This window comes from Salvelinus namaycush, chromosome 25 (genome assembly GCF_016432855.1).
Source record: "Salvelinus namaycush isolate Seneca chromosome 25, SaNama_1.0, whole genome shotgun sequence".
Taxonomy (NCBI): Eukaryota; Metazoa; Chordata; class Actinopteri; order Salmoniformes; family Salmonidae; genus Salvelinus; species Salvelinus namaycush.
The window spans coordinates 12,847,761-12,867,743 of NC_052331.1; the positions used below are offsets into that span (position 1 = coordinate 12,847,761).

The following is a 19,983-nucleotide window of genomic DNA, read 5'->3' on the forward strand; positions in this document are numbered from 1 at the left end:
ATTCCTGTGTAATTACATGATTCTGACATGGTATATTTGGAAAGAAGACATCTGGGAGATTATGAGGAAATGATCAGAAGATAGTTTGGAGTTACATAGTTCAGAATACACAAGATCAAGCACACACAAAGCACACACTGTTCTTTTGTTATTTTAGTTGAATTATTGATGACTAGAGCTGGAAACACATCAGATGGCTTCCACAACATGTGAGCAATATCAGAAAAAAATGGGATTGATAGACCTAACTAGAAATGGGCAGATGTTTTAGTAAGTGGTGTCAGGTGTGGTCACGGGACGTTTCCAAGTGTCCCTACACCTCTCCAAAGCGGCATATGTCTGTAAATTAGATAATTCCAGTGCTATTATATATTTGAAATCCCTAAATGCAATTTGTTCAGTATAAAAACAATTTCTACCACATCAACCTCACTCAAACATTGTGGTGGTGTTATGGAGTATCCAGCTACATTCAAGTGTCCTTTCAACCTCTCCAAAGTGTCCGAATGTGGTAATCGAACTGTTTTTGCACACGGAATGTGCCTAAAAGTTATTGTTCACTATAAAAACTAAAGTTCTACAGCGTCAACCTCTCTCAAACAATGTGGCGGTGTTGGGACATACAGGGGATATGGATGCGTAAGCAAGCAACATATTTTTGATGCGCAAAGATATAGTCACTTGGTGGATATTCGATGTTGCCATTAAGTCATACGTCATCAGATAACATAGGCTAGATTTGTTCCTACCAACCTAAGGATTAATTTGATACTCCCCATGTAGCTATAACTCAAACACAGACCAAATTGAAGCTTACCTTGTAAGATGTTTGCTGTTTGGTGAAAACGTTGTGTAATATGAATATTTTGATTCTCAGGGCTGGTGATCAATAACGGTAGGTCACAGGCAGACAAATAAGATATCCTCATGATCTGTGAAGTCCCAGCTTTCGGTGTGTATTAACTGAAAGCTGCACCATCGAGAGCATCCTGACTGGTTGGATCACTAGCTGGTATGGCAACTGCTCGGCCTCCGACCGCAAGGCATTAGAGGGTAGTGCGAACGGCCCAGTACATCACTGGGGCCAAGCTTCTTGCCATCCAGGACCTCTATACCAGGCGGTGTCAGAGGAATGCCCTAAAAATTGTTTAAGACTCCAGCCACCCTAGTCATAGACTGTCCTCTCTGCTACCGCACGGCAAGCGGTACCGGAGCGCCAAGTCTAGGTCCAAGAGGCTTGTAAACAGCTTCTACCCCCAAGCCATAAGACTCCTGAACAGCTAGTCAAATGGTTACCCAGACTATTTTCATAGCCTTTACACCACTGCTACTCTCTGTCATCTATGCATAGTCACTTTAACTCTACCTACATGTACAGTTGAAGTTGGAAGTTTACATACACTTTAGCCAAATACAATTAAACTCAGTTTTCCACAATTCCTGACATATAATCCTAGTAAAACTCCCTGTCTTAGGTCAGTTATGGTCACCACTTTATTTTAAGAATGTGAAATGTCCGAATAATAGTACAGAATTATTTAATTCAGCTTTTATTTCTTTCATCACATTCCCAGTTGTTCAAACGTTTACATACACTCAATTAGTATTTGGTAGCATTGCCTTTAAATTGTTTAACTTTGGTCAAACGTTTCAGGTAGCCTTCCACAAGCTTCCCACAATAAGTTTGGTGAATTTTGGCCCATTCCTCCTGACAGCTGGTGTAACTGAGTCAGGTTTGTAGGCCTCCTTGCTCGCACACACTTTTTCAGTTCTGCCCACAAATTTTCTATAGGATTGAGATCAGCGCTTTGTGATGGCCACTCCAATATCTTGACTTTGTTGTCCTTAAGCCATTTTGCCACAACTTTGGAAGTATGCTTGGGGTCATTGTCGATTTAGAAGACCCATTTGCAACCAAGCTTTAACTTCCTGACTGATGTCATGAGATGTTGCTTCAATATATTCACATAATTTTCCTACCTCGTGATGCCATCTATTTTGTGAAGTGCACCAGCACTCCTGCAGCAAAGCACCCCCACAACATGATTCTGCCACCCTCGTGCTTCATGGTTGGGATGGTGGTCTTCGGCTTGCAAGCCACCCCCTTTTTCCACCAAACCTAACGATGGTCATTATGGCCAAACAGTTGTATTTTTGTTTCATCAGCCCAGAGGACATTTCTCCAAAAAGTACTATCTTTGTCCCCATGTGCAATTGCAAACCGTAGTCTGGCTTTTTTTAGCGGTTTTGGAGCAGTGGCTTCTTCCTTGCTGAGCGGCCTTTCAGGTTATGTCAATATAGGTCTCATTTTACTGTGGATATAGATCCTTTGCTGTTGTTCTGGGATTGATACGCACTTTTCTCACCAAAGTACATTCATCTCCAGGAGACAGAACGTGTCTCCTTCCTGAGCGGTGTGACTGCTGCGTGGTCCCATGGTGTTTATACTTGCGCACTATTGTTTGTACAGATGAACGTGGTACCTTCAGGCATTTAGAAATTGCACTCAAGGGTGAACCAGACTTGTGGAGGTCTACAATTTTTTTCCTGAGGTCTTGGCTGATTTCTTTAGATTTTCCCATGATGTCAAGCAAAGAGACACTGCGTTTGAAGGTAGGCCTTGAAATACATCCACAGGTACACCTCCATTGACTCAAATGTCAATTAGCCTATCAGAAGCCATGACATTTTCTGGAATTTTCCAAGCTGTTTAAAGAAACAGTCAACTTAGTTTGTAATCTTGTGACCCACTGGAGTTGTAATACAGTGAATTATAAGTGAAATAATCTGTCTGTAAACAATTGTTGGAAAAATTACTTGTCACGCACAAAGTATAATGTCCTACCTCAACTAACCAGTGTCCCCGCACATTGACTCTATTTGTACCCCCCTGTATATAGTCACTATTGTTATTTTACTGCTGCTCTTTGTTATTTTTCTCTTCTCTGTATTTTTTTAAACTGCACTGTTGGTTAGGGGCTCATAAGGAAGCATTTCACTGCACATGTGACTAATAAAATTCCGTGTTTATTTAATTTATGCTTCAATGTTAACCCGGAAGGTAGGTAGCAGCGTTCTTGAAATGAGGTCCTCGGCTCAGCCTGCCCTTATAAATTAGTGTACCCATATATGGTAGTAATGCTTCTTATTTATCACATCAGCCCAAATATTTTAACATCAAACAATCATTGTTTTCCCACATCATTTCAATGAAATTACATTGAACCACGGTGGGTGCATCAGAGATGACTACTTAACCTGTATACCTGGTGACGCTGTCAGAGAGTAGTAGAATCGACTTAGCCTGTTGGCTGTAACCTGACCCCTTTTTGAAAGGTTGCACACTATCAAGGCGAGACCCAAATGCAACCACAGGAGGCAGATGGTTGGAGTCCTACAAATGTTTATTAATCTAAAGGGGAGGCAAGAGAATGGTCGTGGACAGGCAAAAAGGTCAAAACCAGATCAGAGTCCAGGAGGTACAGAGTGGCAGACAGGCCCGTGGTCAAGGCAGGCAGAATGGTCAGGCAGGCGGGTACAAAGTCCAGAAACAGGCAAGGGTCAAAACCGGGAGGACTAGAAAAAAAAGGCGAATGCAAAAAGCAAGAGAACGGGAAAACTGCTGGTTGACTTGGAAACATGCAAGACAAACTGGCACAGAGAGACTGGAAACACAGGGATAAATACACTGGGAAAAATAAGCGACACCTGGAGGTGGTGGAGACAATCACAAGGACAGGTGAAACAGATCAGGGCGTGACACACACGTCTTCACAATCATAGCTCAGCTGAAGCTGAAATGTGGGTATGCATATTACCTACCTCTCAAAGAGAGAGGGAAAGCTCTGGTGTACTTTTTGCCTGAAAAAGATTTCAATACCTTATTTGGTGTGCTTGGTTAATTCAGTATTCTTTTTAGTTTATAATTTGAGCATTTTCATTTGAACTTCATTTCAACCTAATGTGCACATTGTTTATTAGGTGGCAAATACTTTGACATCATTATGTTCTGTACAGTATAGCCTATGTTGTAGTTAGTCTCATGATGACCCTGTAGAAATTTGTAACGATGTACGCTGAGAGTCAGGAAGTTCAGGGACTGAATACATTTAATAAATAAACAAAGTTGAACAAAAAAAGAAACACTAACAGCTAGATACAGAAACAATAACACCTAGGGAAGGAACCAAAGGGAGTGACATAAATAGGGCAGGTAATCAAGGAGGTGATGGAGTCCAGGTGAGTGTCAATAAGTGCTGGTGCACATGACGAGGGTGACAGGTGCGTGTAATAATCAGCAGTCTGGTGACCTAGAGGCCAGAGAGGGAGTATACGTGACAAAAATATGGTGGAAACTTTTGCTGTTAACTGGCCATTATGTTTTATGAATAGTTTTTATTTTTGTAATGTTGACAACATTGGCTAAGAAAAGTGTGCCCTTTATTTGGAATAGGCTAAAGCTCATTTTGGTCTCCTATATTGTGGAAAAACCTTGCATGCTGACTCAAACTCAAAGAATAGCAACTGAATACACATTTTTGAGGCGTTTGGCTTTTCTTCCAGATTTGCCTTGACCATGTCTTATGTGAGCACCCCTTGGTGTTATGTGCCACTGTAAACTTGTGGTTAGCCAAACTATTATTAGAACTGTGGAGGGATGACTGTTTCAAATGGTTTGCACCGTGTGGTTGTAAAATTAGCAAATAGTAATGAACTGATCTTTCTATTCTAACTATTTTGAAAGTGGTGGCTGGTAGGGTGGTGGGCCAACCTCAGCCCAAGGCCAGGGTCTTGTTTAGTGTTGCAGTGTTTCACTGTGAAGTCCCATCTATTTGTTATTATTTCTCATTTGTGCCTTAAATACACATGAGTTCTCCATTACTTCCCTGAGACAACGTTTTCATTGAGGGAGACACTGAGGTTTGCCTGGTTAGGTCAGTGGAGGGATGTGGGCTCAAGACCCCAGACCTTGCAGTGTGTGAAAATAGCTCAGCATTCAAACGTGTGGTCTTGGTGTAAAAGCTTGCAACTATCAAAACTCTACTGCGATATGTTTTGACATCTGCAAGACTTGAATCAAATGACTGGAGGGAAAAGAAAGCGCTATTATAAACCTCAATTACATCACCAATACCAAAGTCCCCCACTCCCCCATAGTCACATTTATATTTAAATCATGGTCATGGAATTTATAGGAAATTATATATGTGTGTGTTCTGTGTTTAATTTGAGCCTGTTGGTAGGTGGTCCGATGGGTTATAAAAGTTCAGTGAAAAAAACTTCAACCTAAGACCGATTTCACTCCCAGGACATGTGATCATTGATATAGAAAAACCTGAAGCATCTTAGGCTTCTCTCTCAATCCAAAACCAGCTGAAAAAATATGAAGTGTGCTCTCTAATTATGATATCCGAATGACGGGCGATTTTGAAGGCACATAAAAAATAATGTCGTCATAGCCTCTTTGTAACATTGATTACATGAATGAGAAAGTAATACATTTCATAGCAAAGAGAAAACCGTTTTTGTTTTATCCTTATCTAGTTATTAGTGGTGAGTGTGGGGAAGATGTTTTCAATAATAGAAAATGAAAGCGTAGCCAGAAAGTGGCTTCTGCCAGGGATCTGTGGGGAGAGGGTACTACATTCCCACTGTCGGAAGGCTAAGGTTTCTGCACCATTTGGTATAGCTAACAATTAAGAATAATTTTGTTCTAAAATGCTACTGCTGCCCCTATGTATCAATGAACATAAGGTTGCTTGACATCTATCTACGGTTTGTTCTGTTTGCCAAAGCAACAATTCCTTGCGAGTCAAAGGCATTTTTTGCAAACTTCCTTAAAGTATACAAACAAAAACTTTACCGCGCTGTACGCATACCCAGGGGGTGAGGAAGAAAGATTTTACAAGAGGGTGGAAATAAGAGAGGTTAGCAGAACTGCTAACTGCTTGACTCTGCTCTTCCACTGTGGTGAACTAGACTGTCTCAGTGGTGTACCATAGTATCTTTGTTTTTTCCCAAGGGATCCAGAACCCTGCACCATTGTCGCTGTTGTTTTCTTGATTTTGCATGGAATTTCCACAAATAAGATCCATATTGAAACCACTTTAACAGAAGAGATACGCTTTATGTTGAAGTGTGTGAGTGCTGCGGTAAGATCATAAACATTCAATAAATAGTGCATTTAGGCCTATGCCCCTCCTATGGATCATTAGAAACATGCCTGCATAGGCCTCCTCAGTTATTTCCCGACTGCAACATTGCAAGTCTCCTTTTCATGCGGCGGAAGCAACATAGAGTAACAAGCATGTCTTTCTTGTGAGGTGGACGTAAACAGTGGAAGCAGATTCATGCCAAAACAAAGTACAATAAAAACATTGAAGTATGACACAAATTTGCTTGAAAATGTTGACATTTTGAGCTATTTTGGGAATTATATGCTTGTTTGTTTAGCATTAATTGTAGTTTTGATGGAGAGCAGCAGCCACAAATCTTCTCTGGATGATCAAACATATCCAGCAGACAGAAGACATCACTGCTATAGATGACTGGTGTTGTGAACAAGGGACATTATATCCATTTCCTACTTACCCACCAATTAACAGGCTACTGGGGCCATCTTTCTCTACATGCTATTTATGATCATGACATTAGGTTAAAGTTCGTTTGTGTATCCTTTTCAGGGGACAACACAATCTAAAAACAGCTACTCATTGGTGTCTTGGAATATAACGAAGCCTAAGGCGACGTAATGTTGGAGCCAAGGCAGTGAACAGTCAACGTCACTAGGCTTAAATGTCACTACTGCTTTGGCTCTATTCCTGCAGATGGTTACTGCTCGCCAGAGTGGGATGGCATTGTTTGTTGGCCTGAGGGGTCTCCTGGAAAGCTGGTGTCCACTGCCTGTCCAGAGTACATTTACGACTTCAACCATAAAGGTAAGACAGGCCCTGGGTAGCCTGCAGTTCAACAGTTCTCTTTCACTGAGCTCATTTTCAGTTTTACGTCAAATGTACTCACGCATGACTAAGTCGCTTTGGATAAAAGTGTCTGCTAATTGGCATATATTATAGGGAATGGTGTTCACTATTGTAAAATCTGAAAACAACCTCTTGTAACTGCTTTACTCTGGAAGACAGCATGGGGCGTTGCTTTTGAATACGTTTCTATAGTTACATCGACGCAACAAGATGTGATCTTTTAAAACTTGAGTTCTTCATCTAACAAGGCTGTTACACTGGAAGAAATACACATGATTTCTGATGTGATGACATTCTACCAAACTCCTAACATACTATTCACTTTGTTTCCTAGAAAATGCCAACAGCATGTTTAAAAATGTAAAAAAAAAAAATGGGCATGGACTTTTATTCTAGGAAATTGTCACGCACAGTATATCCTAGTATACAACACCAATATGTACTTACAGGTGAAAAGAAATGACACGTGCATTGTCATTCTGTTGTATTCTATGTGTTGTATTCTACAGGACTAGCCTATCGTCGCTGTGACAACAATGGGACGTGGGAGCTGACCACTACCAACAACAAGACATGGGCAAACTACAGTGAATGTGCAAAATTCCTCTCGCACTATAACCAAAATAATGAGAAGGTGAGGGTCATGTCTATCCTAGCATGCATTTCTTCACACCATTAGACAATGCCAACTTTGTCAGAGACGTGACAATAGCAGTGGACAGGGACAATGGCCATTGTGTGTATTTTTTCTGAAAAGAAAGTGTGACATTTAAGTCTATTTCAATCTATTGTTTGAGGGCAGTTCTAGCATTAGCCTACACAATCAATGTGGAGGTATTGGAATGTGTATGATATTGGACGTGTGATCTGATTGGTAAGAAACTAGGCCCTTTTTACTGGTGTAGGTTAGGCCGCTTTTCATTTCTGTCACAATTCAGATGGAGCTGTAGGGGGATGTGTGTGTGAGTATACAGCAGGAGCTAGCTAGCTACTGCTCTCTGAGGGCTCAATCATTCTCTAACCTCACATGTCTAACTTCTTGAACCTCTACAGTGTTCATCGTCTGTCTGCCATCCCCATTGTTAGACTCGTTTACATTCTGCTTTTTCTGATGCTTCTACCCATTTGCAGGAAACCTAACAATGACAAAAGATATGTAGAAGATCAACATAAAAACCCTGTTTACCATTTAGATGAAGAATGTCGCCAAATGGAACAAAAGACGTGTCCCCTCAGAAATGTGAGGCTACTTCAAATGAAAAGCAGACATGCCAATTCTTTACTATTGACTTATTTCCCCATTGGAGATTATGTGAACAATGTTTGGAATGATTATAATTGTGTTTGGGACAAATAATCTATTGCTAGATTAAGCGAAGCGTTACCTCCATTGAACCCCTTCTTACAATCTGATATGATAGGCTTCTTCTTCTGACTTAAATATATTGGCGCTGAATTGGATATCGGAATAAAGGCTATATGACAGGCACATCTCTCCAAAAATGAGTGTTGTAGCCAGGATTTCGAGGAAAAGATTCAACATGTGGAAAATGTAAGAAAAATGTCTTAAACACTTTAAAGTATCTTTAATCCTAGAAAAACTGCTGATACTGTTACGTCTTTATTTTTGCTTAGTTCCGTTATCATCACAGAGGCCATTCCAATTCCATTCATTCTATTATTTCCTCTGCCCTCAACTGTTATTTGAGGTGCTCATTGATCAAATGGATTGCCTGTTACACTCAGTCCTGGGCCAATGGACAACAAGGTTGGGCTACATTTGAATTGAAGGCAGTAAATTCAGGAAGCAAGCAAAAATTACAATTCAATAATCGAAAAAAATGCATTTATTTTCAATGACTTCTCAATGAACTGAAAAGTAGAAGCTATTTCAAAAGTTTAGACATTTTTTATTCAAATCACTTCCTGAATTGACTGCCTTCAATTTGAATTGAGCCCAAGTCTAGTGGTCAGCAGGTTGCCATGGGTAACAGGTTGCCATGGGTAACACTGGGCCATGTAAAAGGAGGCGGTAAGTAATCAGTCCCTGAATGACGAGTCGAGGGCGCTAAGCAGGAAATTGTTGAACGCTACTCCCCACTCTTAACCTGAGCAAGGATACTTAGCGGTTAGCTCCAGCCAAGGTTCAGAAAAGGTCATCCTGAGTACTGTAGGTTGGATTCAGTCTGGTTTAACCAGGCTATCTGCTTTTGGGCTTACTCCCATAATAACGTGCACCAGAGACCGCTTACTGCAACCCAAAATATCTGGCTTCATATGAATATTAAACCAAACTTCTCTGGTCTCTCCCCGCACGTGCATTCTTCTCTCCTCCTTTTAAATGTGGGTCTCAACATTACGGTTGTGGGCGAGGATGTCATGGGTATGCTTCCATCCACATTTTGAGGAGAGGGCCCCTGATTTATTTCTTCTTAGACTTCAAATGTTTATGTTGATGGTCTCCCAGTCCCAGGACTCATAGCAGCAGCTATAGTTAATGAAAAATGCATATGCACCAAATTAAACCCTTCAGCCGTGCACCACAACTTAGGAACCCTTGGGTTTGGCACTGTGTCCCCATCCCTAAATGATAACAGCAGTGGAGTAGGCTCTGGTTACAGCAGGCCCCAGAGGAGCCTCTCCACTAGGCTGTGTTGATCCAGCAACCACGGGTAGCTAGCTAGAGGCCAGACCTGGATTCAAACAGTATTTCAAATACTTTGAGAGTATGATTGAGTCCTGCCTGGAGTGCCAGGTGAACAGGATTTATTTTAGCCAGGCAAGCTCAATCAAGTGCAGCTAAAATATTTGAAATAAAACCAATCCTATTTGAATCCAGGTTTTTTTAGCGGCTCACCTCTCCAGCAGTATGTCCTCTGGTTGCCTGCTCTGTGCTGTAATCTCCAGCTGGAAGCCCCAGCACGCACCACACCCCACCCCACCCAGGGCTTTTGTCAGTGCGGCACATCTCTCAAGCCAAATATTCTGTTTATTAGAAATCTCCATCTCAGTCTGACACTTGGCGGGCAGCCCATTGCCTGGTGGGCATCAGTCCTCTGGTGGGCAGCTCACTGTCAGAAGTAACGTACCTTATTTTATTCAGAAACTAATCAGGCCTGGAATCAGGCCTGGAATGGTCGCACACCATGAAATGACCTTAGACCTTGGAATGGTCGCACACCATGACAGCACCTTCTTTGAGCTTTAAGATGCATGGTGTTTTGTTTTTGGTCCGCGGCAGTTTTCTGTTTAGTAATGCGTAGCCTGCAACTGTGAGTCATTTTTGTCGTATAGTAACATTATCCTCAGTGCCTCTATAAAGGTTCAAACAGTGAGGCACAGAGACCCTATGAACGCTTTCAGCAGATTTATGGGGACAATATTGTGTAATTGGAATGTCCTGGGTCAATGACTTTTATGTTGAAAAAAAACAATCAATGTAGCACACCAGGTACACTTATCAAACATCTATCACATCCTCAAGCAGGCTACTGTAAGTAGGCCGACAACTCTGAGTAGACAGTTCACTCCTGACCTGCCACCTGATATGACTAACAATATATCTCCTTCATATGACCTTGTCTCTCTCAACAGGAAGTATTTGAACGTCTGTACCTTATCTACACAATGGGCTACTCTGTCTCTCTTAATATTTCTCCTTCAAACGATCTTGTCTCTCTCAACAGGAAGTATTTGACCGTTTGTACCTCATCTACACAGTGGGCTACTCCATCTCTCTGGGATCACTTATGGTGGCTGTGATCATCCTGGGTTATTTCCGGTGAGTAGTACTTGTCTTTGGGAAAATTCCTTCCTCAGTCAATATTTTATCTCCCACCAAATCTCTCATCAAATGTTTGTGTGGTGAAACAAAGAGACAAAGCCTGCAAAATGTGTTTGTGTAATGTTTTACCTTTGCTTTTCCATGAGCGTTTGACTTTTAAAAGGATTAGAGGTGGCTGCCTTTGAGGTTGTTGCCTTGGAGCCAGCGTGTAATTGTGAATCGTGCCTCATCTTGCTGGCATTTACAGTAGTCTTTGTTATTTTCATACTTATTCATCTCAGACCTCAGCCGTGGTTAGTGGTTATATTTACTTGGTTGTATGTTTACATGAAGATGTGGGCGGCAGGTAGCCTAGTGGTTAGAGCATTGGGCCAGTAACCGAAAGGTTGCTGGATCGAATCCCTGAGCTGACAAGGTAAAAATCTGTCGTTCTACCCCTGAACAAGGCAGTTAACCCACGGTTCCCCGGTAGGCTGTCATTGTAAATAAGAATTTGTTCTTAACTGACTTGCCTAGTTAAATAAAAATAAATATCACTAATATATTGGTGTGCAGTTTCACCCTAATTTAATATTCTGTCATGTCCGGGCAGTTAAGGCAGGCTGAAAGAGAAATAGATTGGCAAACTAATTCTGACAGTCAATTTGATATGTAGTGGATTTGGTTGGATTTTCTAGAGACAGTTACTTTGTTCTTATCATTGCCTTAGCCAAATAACAAATTACAAAAAACAAATTCAGCAGCATGAACACTAATCCTTGCACACAAGGTTGAATTTGTTTGACATTTTACATTGAATCGTTTCATTTTTCTTTTAGGTGATTAATGCAAGGAAACCTCCCCATTATTTACAAATTTTTGTTTAGCGGAGGGAGAGTGTCAAGTCCAGGAATTGGTGTAAAGTTGTGTTCACAAACATTGCGCTCAACGTGACTTAGAGCCTAAGCCAGGCTTCTCAGAAGGGAGTAAATGTTTTAAGAGAGAGAGACCCTAAACTGGCACCAGGAAATCTACAGGACAAATTAGTTTAATCACACGTCTCGTGGGTCCCCGGGGGTCTGGGCTGACGTCCCAGCAGCGCATTCAGGAGCACTCCAGCTACATCTCCCTCTTCCCTTTAACATGTCAGGCTTTTAAAACCCTCAGACACAGGAGAGGCAGGTTCATAAATGTTTTCTGTGGAGAGACCGAGGGATACATACTGCACATTAGCACTGGTGTTTTTCCTCTTCCTGTTCACAAATTAGTTTCCCTCACCACTTCACAAATCAAAATTCCCCAAAGGAGAGCTTGTCCAATATCTTAATAGCCAGTTGAGAGGTGGCAGGTAGCTTAGTGGTTAAGAGCGTTGGGCCAGTAATCCCTAAGCCAATTAGGTGAAAAATCGACCGACGTACCCTTGAGCAAGGCACCTTAATTGCTCTTTTAAGTCGGTTTGGATAAGTGCGTCTGCTAAATGACTAAAATGTAGTAATGGGTTTGACTGCAGAGGTTAGACACAAGCAAATAATGATTCATGAGTTTTCTGCGGTTACTTGTTATATATACTCACTGCTTGCCACAGTAATACACTGTAGGCCTACACTGATATTGTCACGATCGCCGTCGTCGTGGAAATGACCGGACCAAGGTGCAGCGTGGTGAGCGTACATCTTTCTTTATTATAAATGTCGCCAACAAAACAAAAAACAACAAAAACTAACGTGAAGCTTACTAGGGCTATACAGGCCACTAACAAAGACAACTACCCACAAAATACAAAAGGAAAAAGGGCTGCCTAAGTATGATTCCCAATCAGAGACAACGATAGACAGCTGTCCCTGATTGAGAACCATACCCGGCCAAAACATAGAAACACAGAACATAGAGTTTCCCACCCGATTCACACCCTGACCAACCAAACATAGAGAATAAAAAGATCTCTACGGTCAGGGCGTGACAGATACAGGGCTGGGAATTGCCAGGGATATTATCACAATACTTACGTGCCGATAGAATATATATTGCGATTCTCACAATTTTATGTGTATTGCGATTCAATAGTGACATGTTATATGTCTGCTGCAGAGAAACGAGAGAACATGAGGAAATTAGTTTTGATCAGTCATGGAAATATGAAAACATAATGGCTCGTTATTTAAAATAAGATGGAGAACAAGCTATGCAATGAAATACCAGAGTTTTGGTGCAGGTACAGCCGAATAGCACCAAATTACACTACCTAGCAATTGACACTTGGAGTCAAAGTATCAATAAAATAAAATATTGTCCAAAATAATATGTAACTGTATCGATTTGTTCCCCCATCACTACACTGATAAGGGTTTTTAGAATATTCTTAGCCAAATTGGCTTCATGATCAATAATAATTTTATATCGCTGGAGGCTAACATTTGTTGCCAACATGGGGTGTCTGACAAATGCTTGGATTTACATGAAAGCAAATGTCAGAATATAGATAACCGTTTTTAGTTTGGTATAGCCTGTGTATCGACAACACAATACAATCCGACTCCAACTTCATCAAATTATCCCTTCAATGTTGGCAAGGGTTGTTTTGAGGATAATGTGAGAGATAAACTTTTGCTTGTCTGGGAGGAAATACGCATGCTCTTGGATCTGCTCAACACATGCTTGCAATTTTGTTTTTACAGCTCACTTTGAGCTCTGCAATTCAATATTTGTGCTTTTCAAGCCCCTAAATCTCAAGAATGTGTTATAGTCAGCGCGGAATTCAGCTGGCTCTAATTAGGATGAGTATTGTTCTGAAGAGTGTGAAAATACAAACACACGTACACTCACACACGCACACACATCACGCACACATACAGTACCAGTCAAAAGTTTGGACACACCTACTCATTCAAGGGTTTTTCTTTATTTTTACTATTTTATACAATGTAGAATAATAGTGAAGACATCAAAACGATGAAATAACACATATGAAAAAGTGTTAAACAAATCAAAATATATTTGAGATTCTTCAAAGTAGCCACCCTTTGCCTTGATGACAGCTTTGCACACTCTTGGCATTCTCTCAACCAGCTTCACCTGGAATGCTTTTCCAACAGTATTGAAGGAGTTCCCACATATGCTGAGCACTTGTTGACTGCTTTTCCTTCACTCTGCGGTCCAACTCATCCCAAACCATCTCAATTGGGTTGAGGTTGGGTGATTGTGGAGGCCAGGTCATCTGATGCAGCACTCCATCACTCTCCTTCTTGGTCAAACAGCCCTAACACAGCCTGGAGGTGTGTTGGGTCAATGTTCTGTTGCAAAACAAATGAAGCGCAAACCAGATGGGATGGCATATCGCTGCAGAAGGCTGTGGTAGCCATGCTGGTTAAGTGTGCCTTGAATTCTAAATAAATAACCGACACTGTCACCAGCAAAGCCCCATCACACCTCCTCCTCCATGCTTCATGGTGGGAACCACACATGTGGAGATCATCCGTTCACCTACTCTGCGTCTCACAAAGACACAGCTATTGGAACCAAAAATCTCAAATTTGGACTCATCAGACCAAAGGACAGATTTCCACTGGTCTAATGTCCATTCCTCGTGTTTCTTAGCCAAAGGAAGTCTCTTCTTCTTACTGGTGTCCTTTAGTAGTGTTTTCTTTTTGCAGCAATTCGACCATGAAGGCCTGATTCACGCAGTCTCCTCTGAACAGTTGATGTTGAGATGTGTCTGTTACTCGAACTATGTCAAGCAATTATTGGGGCTGCAATCTGAGATGCAGTTAACTCTAATGAACTTATCCTCTGCAGCAGAGGTAACTCTGGGTCTTCCATTCCTGTGTCGGTCCTCGTGAGAGCCAGTTTCATCAAAGAGTGTGATGGATTTTGTGACTGCACTTGAAGAAACGTTCGATTGGCTGATTGGCTCAAACGCATTAAGAATGAAAAAAAATCCACAAATTAACTTTTAGCAAGGTTATTGAAATTTTCCATAATTTTCCATATTGACTGACCTTCATGTCATAAAGTACTGATGGACTGTTGTTTCTCTTTGCATATTTGAGCTGTTCTTGCATTAATATGGACTTGGTCTTTTACCAAATAGGGATATCTTCTGTATACTACCCCTACCTTGTCACAACACAACTGATTGGCTCAAACGCATTAAGAATAAAAAAAAATCCACAAATTAACTTTTAGCAAGGCACACCTGTTAATTGAAATGCATTCCAGTTGACTAACCCATGAAGCTGGTTGAGAAAATGCCAAGAGTGCTTTGATGACAGCTTTGCAGAAAGGGTGTCTACTTTGAAGAATCTCAAATATAAAATATATTTTGATTTGTTTAACACTTTTTAGGGGTTATTACATGATTCCATATGTGTTATTTCTTTGTTTTGATGTCTTCACTATTATTCTACAATGTAGAAAATGGTTAAAAAAAATAGAAAAACCCTGGAATGAGTTGCTGTGTCCAAATGTTTGACTGGTACTGTACATACAAACACACTCACTGTGGAAAACTCTTCCTCCCTCCACACACTTACCACCTTGATAAGATTTAAACATTGGTTCCTAGTGTATTAACGGCTTAGTAGCGTCAGTTTCTCAGAAGTTTTGCACAAGCATTTCTGTATTTTTTTCAATGATTGTCTTTGGTTTGAGTAAGCCAATAGTATGACCTAGTATTACCACAACACGACTATTGCTTGTCACTGTGAAGATGATATCTTTTTTTGTATATTTATCTCCTCCACTCATCCAGGCGGTTGCATTGTACCAGGAACTACATCCACATGCACCTGTTTGTGTCTTTCATGCTGCGAGGCATCAGCATCTTCATAAAGGATGTGGTGCTATACTCTGGTTCTGCCCTAGAGGACATGGAAAGAGTCAGTGTGGAAGATCTCAAGTCCATCACTGAGGCTCCTCCAGCTAACAAAACCCAGTTTGTAAGTACCTAACATTGTCCCCAGACTATAGGAAGATTAATACGTGAGAATAGTAAGTACCAGGCTAAGGTAGTGAAGTTATTGACCAAGGCACCTGTGTAATTATTTACGTAGAACATATTTTCATAAATACAGTTCTGACTGTTTTTGTGAAACGTCTGTTCTAAATTTGTTGGATCATTGTAAAAGGTCGTCCTCTAAGGACATAGTGATCAATGTAATCCAGGGACTATTCGATATGAGTTGCTAGCATTCAGTCATTCCAGCATTCAGTACACATGACTCTTGAGGCGTTTCATTATGATTGTTTTATTACTTTCTCTCGCAGCATTTCTAAATAAGCTAAATCAATGCTATTTGTAAAGACTTGCCACAAAGAAAGTCTGATTATAAAACTGGATAAGAAAGCTAAGAGGATAAGTCTCTCTTGGCTCGCGCATATTATCATACCTCATGAAGCTGGTTGAGAGAGTGCAAAGCTGTCGTCAAGGCAAAGGGTGGCTACTTTGAAGAATCTAAAATCTAAAACATATTCGGATTTGTTGAAAACGTTTTTGGTTACTACATGATTCCATATGTGTTATTTCATAGTTTTGATGTCTTCGCTATTATTCTACAATGTAGAAAATAGTAAAAATAAAGAAAAACCCTTGAATGAGTAGGTGTGTCCAAAGTTTTGACTGGTACTGTACATCAAAGTATCCTGGTAGAGGATTAGGACCAGTATTGGAGGTATACGCCTTATCAATTAATAAGCCTAATGGAACTGATCAGAATGTTTAGCTTAAAATGTTGATAAACTCTTAGTTCTTCACGTTTTAAGCGCAGCAATATGCACACGGCGGTAGGCCTACTCTCAAATGTTCCAAAATGCAATTTGCGGGAAAATTGCACTCTGTCCTGGACAGAGATGGACATTTAGAAAGAGGGGAGATATAATGATGCAACAACTATTATGGGTTGCTCATATGACAAGGATAATATCTTTGGCTGCCAGACAATGAAAGAAAGTTGATTTGAAAAACAATAGAACAGGAGAGCGGAAATGAGAAGTCTTTATAAAATAATTGCCTCCACGTTTCTATGGTGAGATTTTGGTTTTAGGTTACTTTGAAGCAAGGTAAGTCATGCCTCATAATATGAAGTTAAACATCCAGGTTTCATACAATTTAACGAACCAGAAAAATATAGTGATGCTAATGATAGGCTTAAACATCTTCGGGTGGGCCGTTTGAGGGGAAAAATGGCTAAATTTGAGTATACCCACTTCTCCAGGGACCACTACACCACTGAGTAGGACAGACAGAGGCATAGAGGTTGGCATCTCTTGGGGCATACACAGGCTAAACTACCAGGAATTCCCTGTTGTTTAATTCCCTGTATATTTTATCAACCTCTCCAGGTTTGAGCAATGCACAGTATTAATTGGATTAGAATAAATCTTTCATTGTACAAACCGTGCTTGGAACCTAGAAGTTTCATCATGGAGAGGCTTAAATGTTGGTTTACTCCCTGCAAAGTGAATACACATTTGTCAGTGTACACACTACCCTTAGTGTTTCTGTATGTCACACAAGCCAAGCAGTATATAACAGTGCAAAGCAAGAGTGGATTCTAAAGATTCAAAATGTATGGCTTCAGGTCACTACAAGAAGAACCTTGTGCTTGTGACCATGAAATAGCCTATTGTATTTAGTAAATTCAGTATATTAGATGTATTTGTCTGTTGTGTTTCCTTTAGATTGGCTGTAAATTAGCAGTGACCCTGTTCCTGTATTTCCTGGCCACCAACTACTACTGGATCCTAGTAGAGGGCTTGTACCTCCACAGCCTCATCTTCATGACCTTCTTCTCAGACAGGAAGTACCTCTGGGGATTCACTTTGATTGGATGGGGTATGTGATGTCATAGCAAACACATTTTTACTGCAGATTCACTGCTACTAATGAAATCAATAAGCTTAAATGAACCCCTTTAAAAAAACAAATAGAGTTGAAGTCGGAAGTGTACATACACGTTAGCCAATATATTTAAACTCAGTTTTTCACAATTCTTGACATTTAATCCTAGTAAAAATTCCATGTCTTAGGTCAGTTAGGATCAACACTTTATTTTAAGAATGTGAAATGTCAGAATAATAGTAGAGAGAATGATTTATTTCAGCTTTTATTTCTTTCATCACATTCCCAGTGGGTCAGAAGTTTACATACACTCAATTAGTATTTGGTAGCATTGCCTTTAAATTGTTTAACTTTGGTCAAACGTTTCGGGTTGCCTTCCACAAACTTCCCACAATAAGTTGGGGGAATTTTGGCCCATTCGTCCTGACAGAGCTGGTGTAACGGAGTCAGGTTTGTAGGCTTCCTTGCTCGCAGAACCTTTTTCAGTTCTGCCCACAAATTTTCTATAGGATTGAGGTCAGGGCTTTGTGATGGCCACTCCAATACCTTGACTTTGTTGTCCTTAAGCCATTTTGCCACAACTTTGGAAGTATGATTGGGGTCATTGTCCATTTGGAAGACCCATTTGCGACCAAGCTTTAACTTCCTGACTGATGTCTTGATGTTGCTTCAATATATTCACATAATTTTCCCGCCTCATGATGCCCTCTATTTTGTGAAGTGCACCAGTCCCTCCTGCAGCAAAGCACCCCACAACATGATGCTACCACCCCCGTGCTTCACGGTTGGGATGGTGTTCTTCGGCTTGCAAGCCTCCCCATTTTTCCTCCAAACATAATGATGGTCATTGTGGCCAAACGGTTCTATTTTTGTTTCATCAGACCAGAGGACATTTCTCCAAAAAGTATGATCTTTGTCCCCATGTGCAAACTGCAGTCTGGCTTTTTTATGTTGGTTTTGGAGCAGTGGCTTCTTCCTTGCTGAGCGGCCATTCAGGTTATGTTGATATAGGACTCGTTTTACTGTGGATATAGATACTTTTGTACCCGTTTCCTCCAGCATCTTCACAAGGTCCTTTGCTGTTGTTCTGGGATTGTTTTGCACTTTTCGCACCACAGTACGTTCATCTCTAAGAGACAGAAAGCGTCTCCTTCCTGAGCGGTATGACGGCTGCGTGGTTCCATGGTGTTTATACTTGCGTACTATTGTTTGTACAGATGAACGTGGTACCTTCAGGCATTTGGAAATTGCTCCCAAGGATGAACCATACTTGTGGAGGTCTACAATTTTTTTTCTGAGGTCTTGGCTGATTTGTTTTTGATTTTCCCATGATGTCAAGCAAAGAGGCACTGAGTTTGAAGGTAGGCCTTGAAATACATCCACAGGTACAGCTCCAATTGTCTCAAATTATGTCAATTAGCCTATCAGAAGCTTCTAAAGCCATGACATAATTTTCTGGAATTTTCCAAGCTGTTTAAAGGCACAGTCAACTTAGTGTATGTAAACTTTTGATCCACTGGAATTGTGATACAGTGAAATAATCTGTCTGTAAACAATCGTTGGAAAAATGACTTGTGTCATGCACAAAGTAGATGTCCTATCCAACTTGCCAAAACTATAGTTTGTTAACAATAAATTTGCGGAGTGGTTGAAAAACGAGTTTTAACAACAATTATTAACTTTTTCATGTTTTCACACATACGGTGTGAATACTGTTATACACAGAACCCAAGAATAGTTCAGAGAGCTAGGCTGTACGGCTCCTGCATTGTACACACTGTGCGTCACGGTCATGTAAGCACAGCGCATACAATGTGGATGCTGTGTCGCCCAATTGCCTCGCTATATTAACAGTATATTACAAGGCTAATTTTGACTTGAACCCACTATAATAATTGGAAGAAAATTGCTGTATTTTGTGTTTAATCATTATTTGTGTGATTTATAGATCATTATAATCTGTTTTGCAGGGGTCTCAGCTGTTAAGTTGTTTTGAGATCTATCTTGATGTTCGTTGTTGATTTGCAGGGGTCCCAGCTATGTTTGTGACAGTGTGGGCAAGTGTAAGAGCCACCTTGGCAGACACAGAGTAAGTATTGAGCTGTAATCCCAATTTGTCATCATTGATGTTGGCTCTGAACACACAGTACTGTGCATTTGCCAGAATCTTTCATGGGAATGTGAGACAGAACCTTAGAACGTGTTCAAGAATCCCCTTAGGTTCATAGAATGTTTAAAGGCAGAGTGTACGTCTTCAATTTAATCGAAACCCACATTGCAGTATTTACACGGTAGTAACTATTTCCACATGGTTATATAAAATCACAGAATTACTTTGAGTACTGTAGAAACATGCTACTACTAGCCTATCGCGTTGACTCCACCCTAAGGTAGATTCTGGCCAT

At 40.7% G+C, this 19,983-nt stretch overlaps 1 protein-coding gene across 1 annotated transcript in view; it reads left to right on the forward strand.

Annotated features, from left to right (window-relative positions):
• The window catches only part of LOC120020649 (parathyroid hormone/parathyroid hormone-related peptide receptor-like), a 78,564-nt gene that overhangs the window by 45,630 nt on the left and 12,951 nt on the right, over positions 1-19,983 (forward strand). The window contains exons 3-8 of the mRNA XM_038964355.1: positions 6,828-6,938; positions 7,490-7,614; positions 10,667-10,761; positions 15,491-15,677; positions 17,419-17,572; positions 19,607-19,667. Coding sequence (XP_038820283.1) covers positions 6,828-6,938; positions 7,490-7,614; positions 10,667-10,761; positions 15,491-15,677; positions 17,419-17,572; positions 19,607-19,667 — 733 coding nt within the window. The remainder of the gene's footprint in view (positions 1-6,827; positions 6,939-7,489; positions 7,615-10,666; positions 10,762-15,490; positions 15,678-17,418; positions 17,573-19,606; positions 19,668-19,983) is intronic.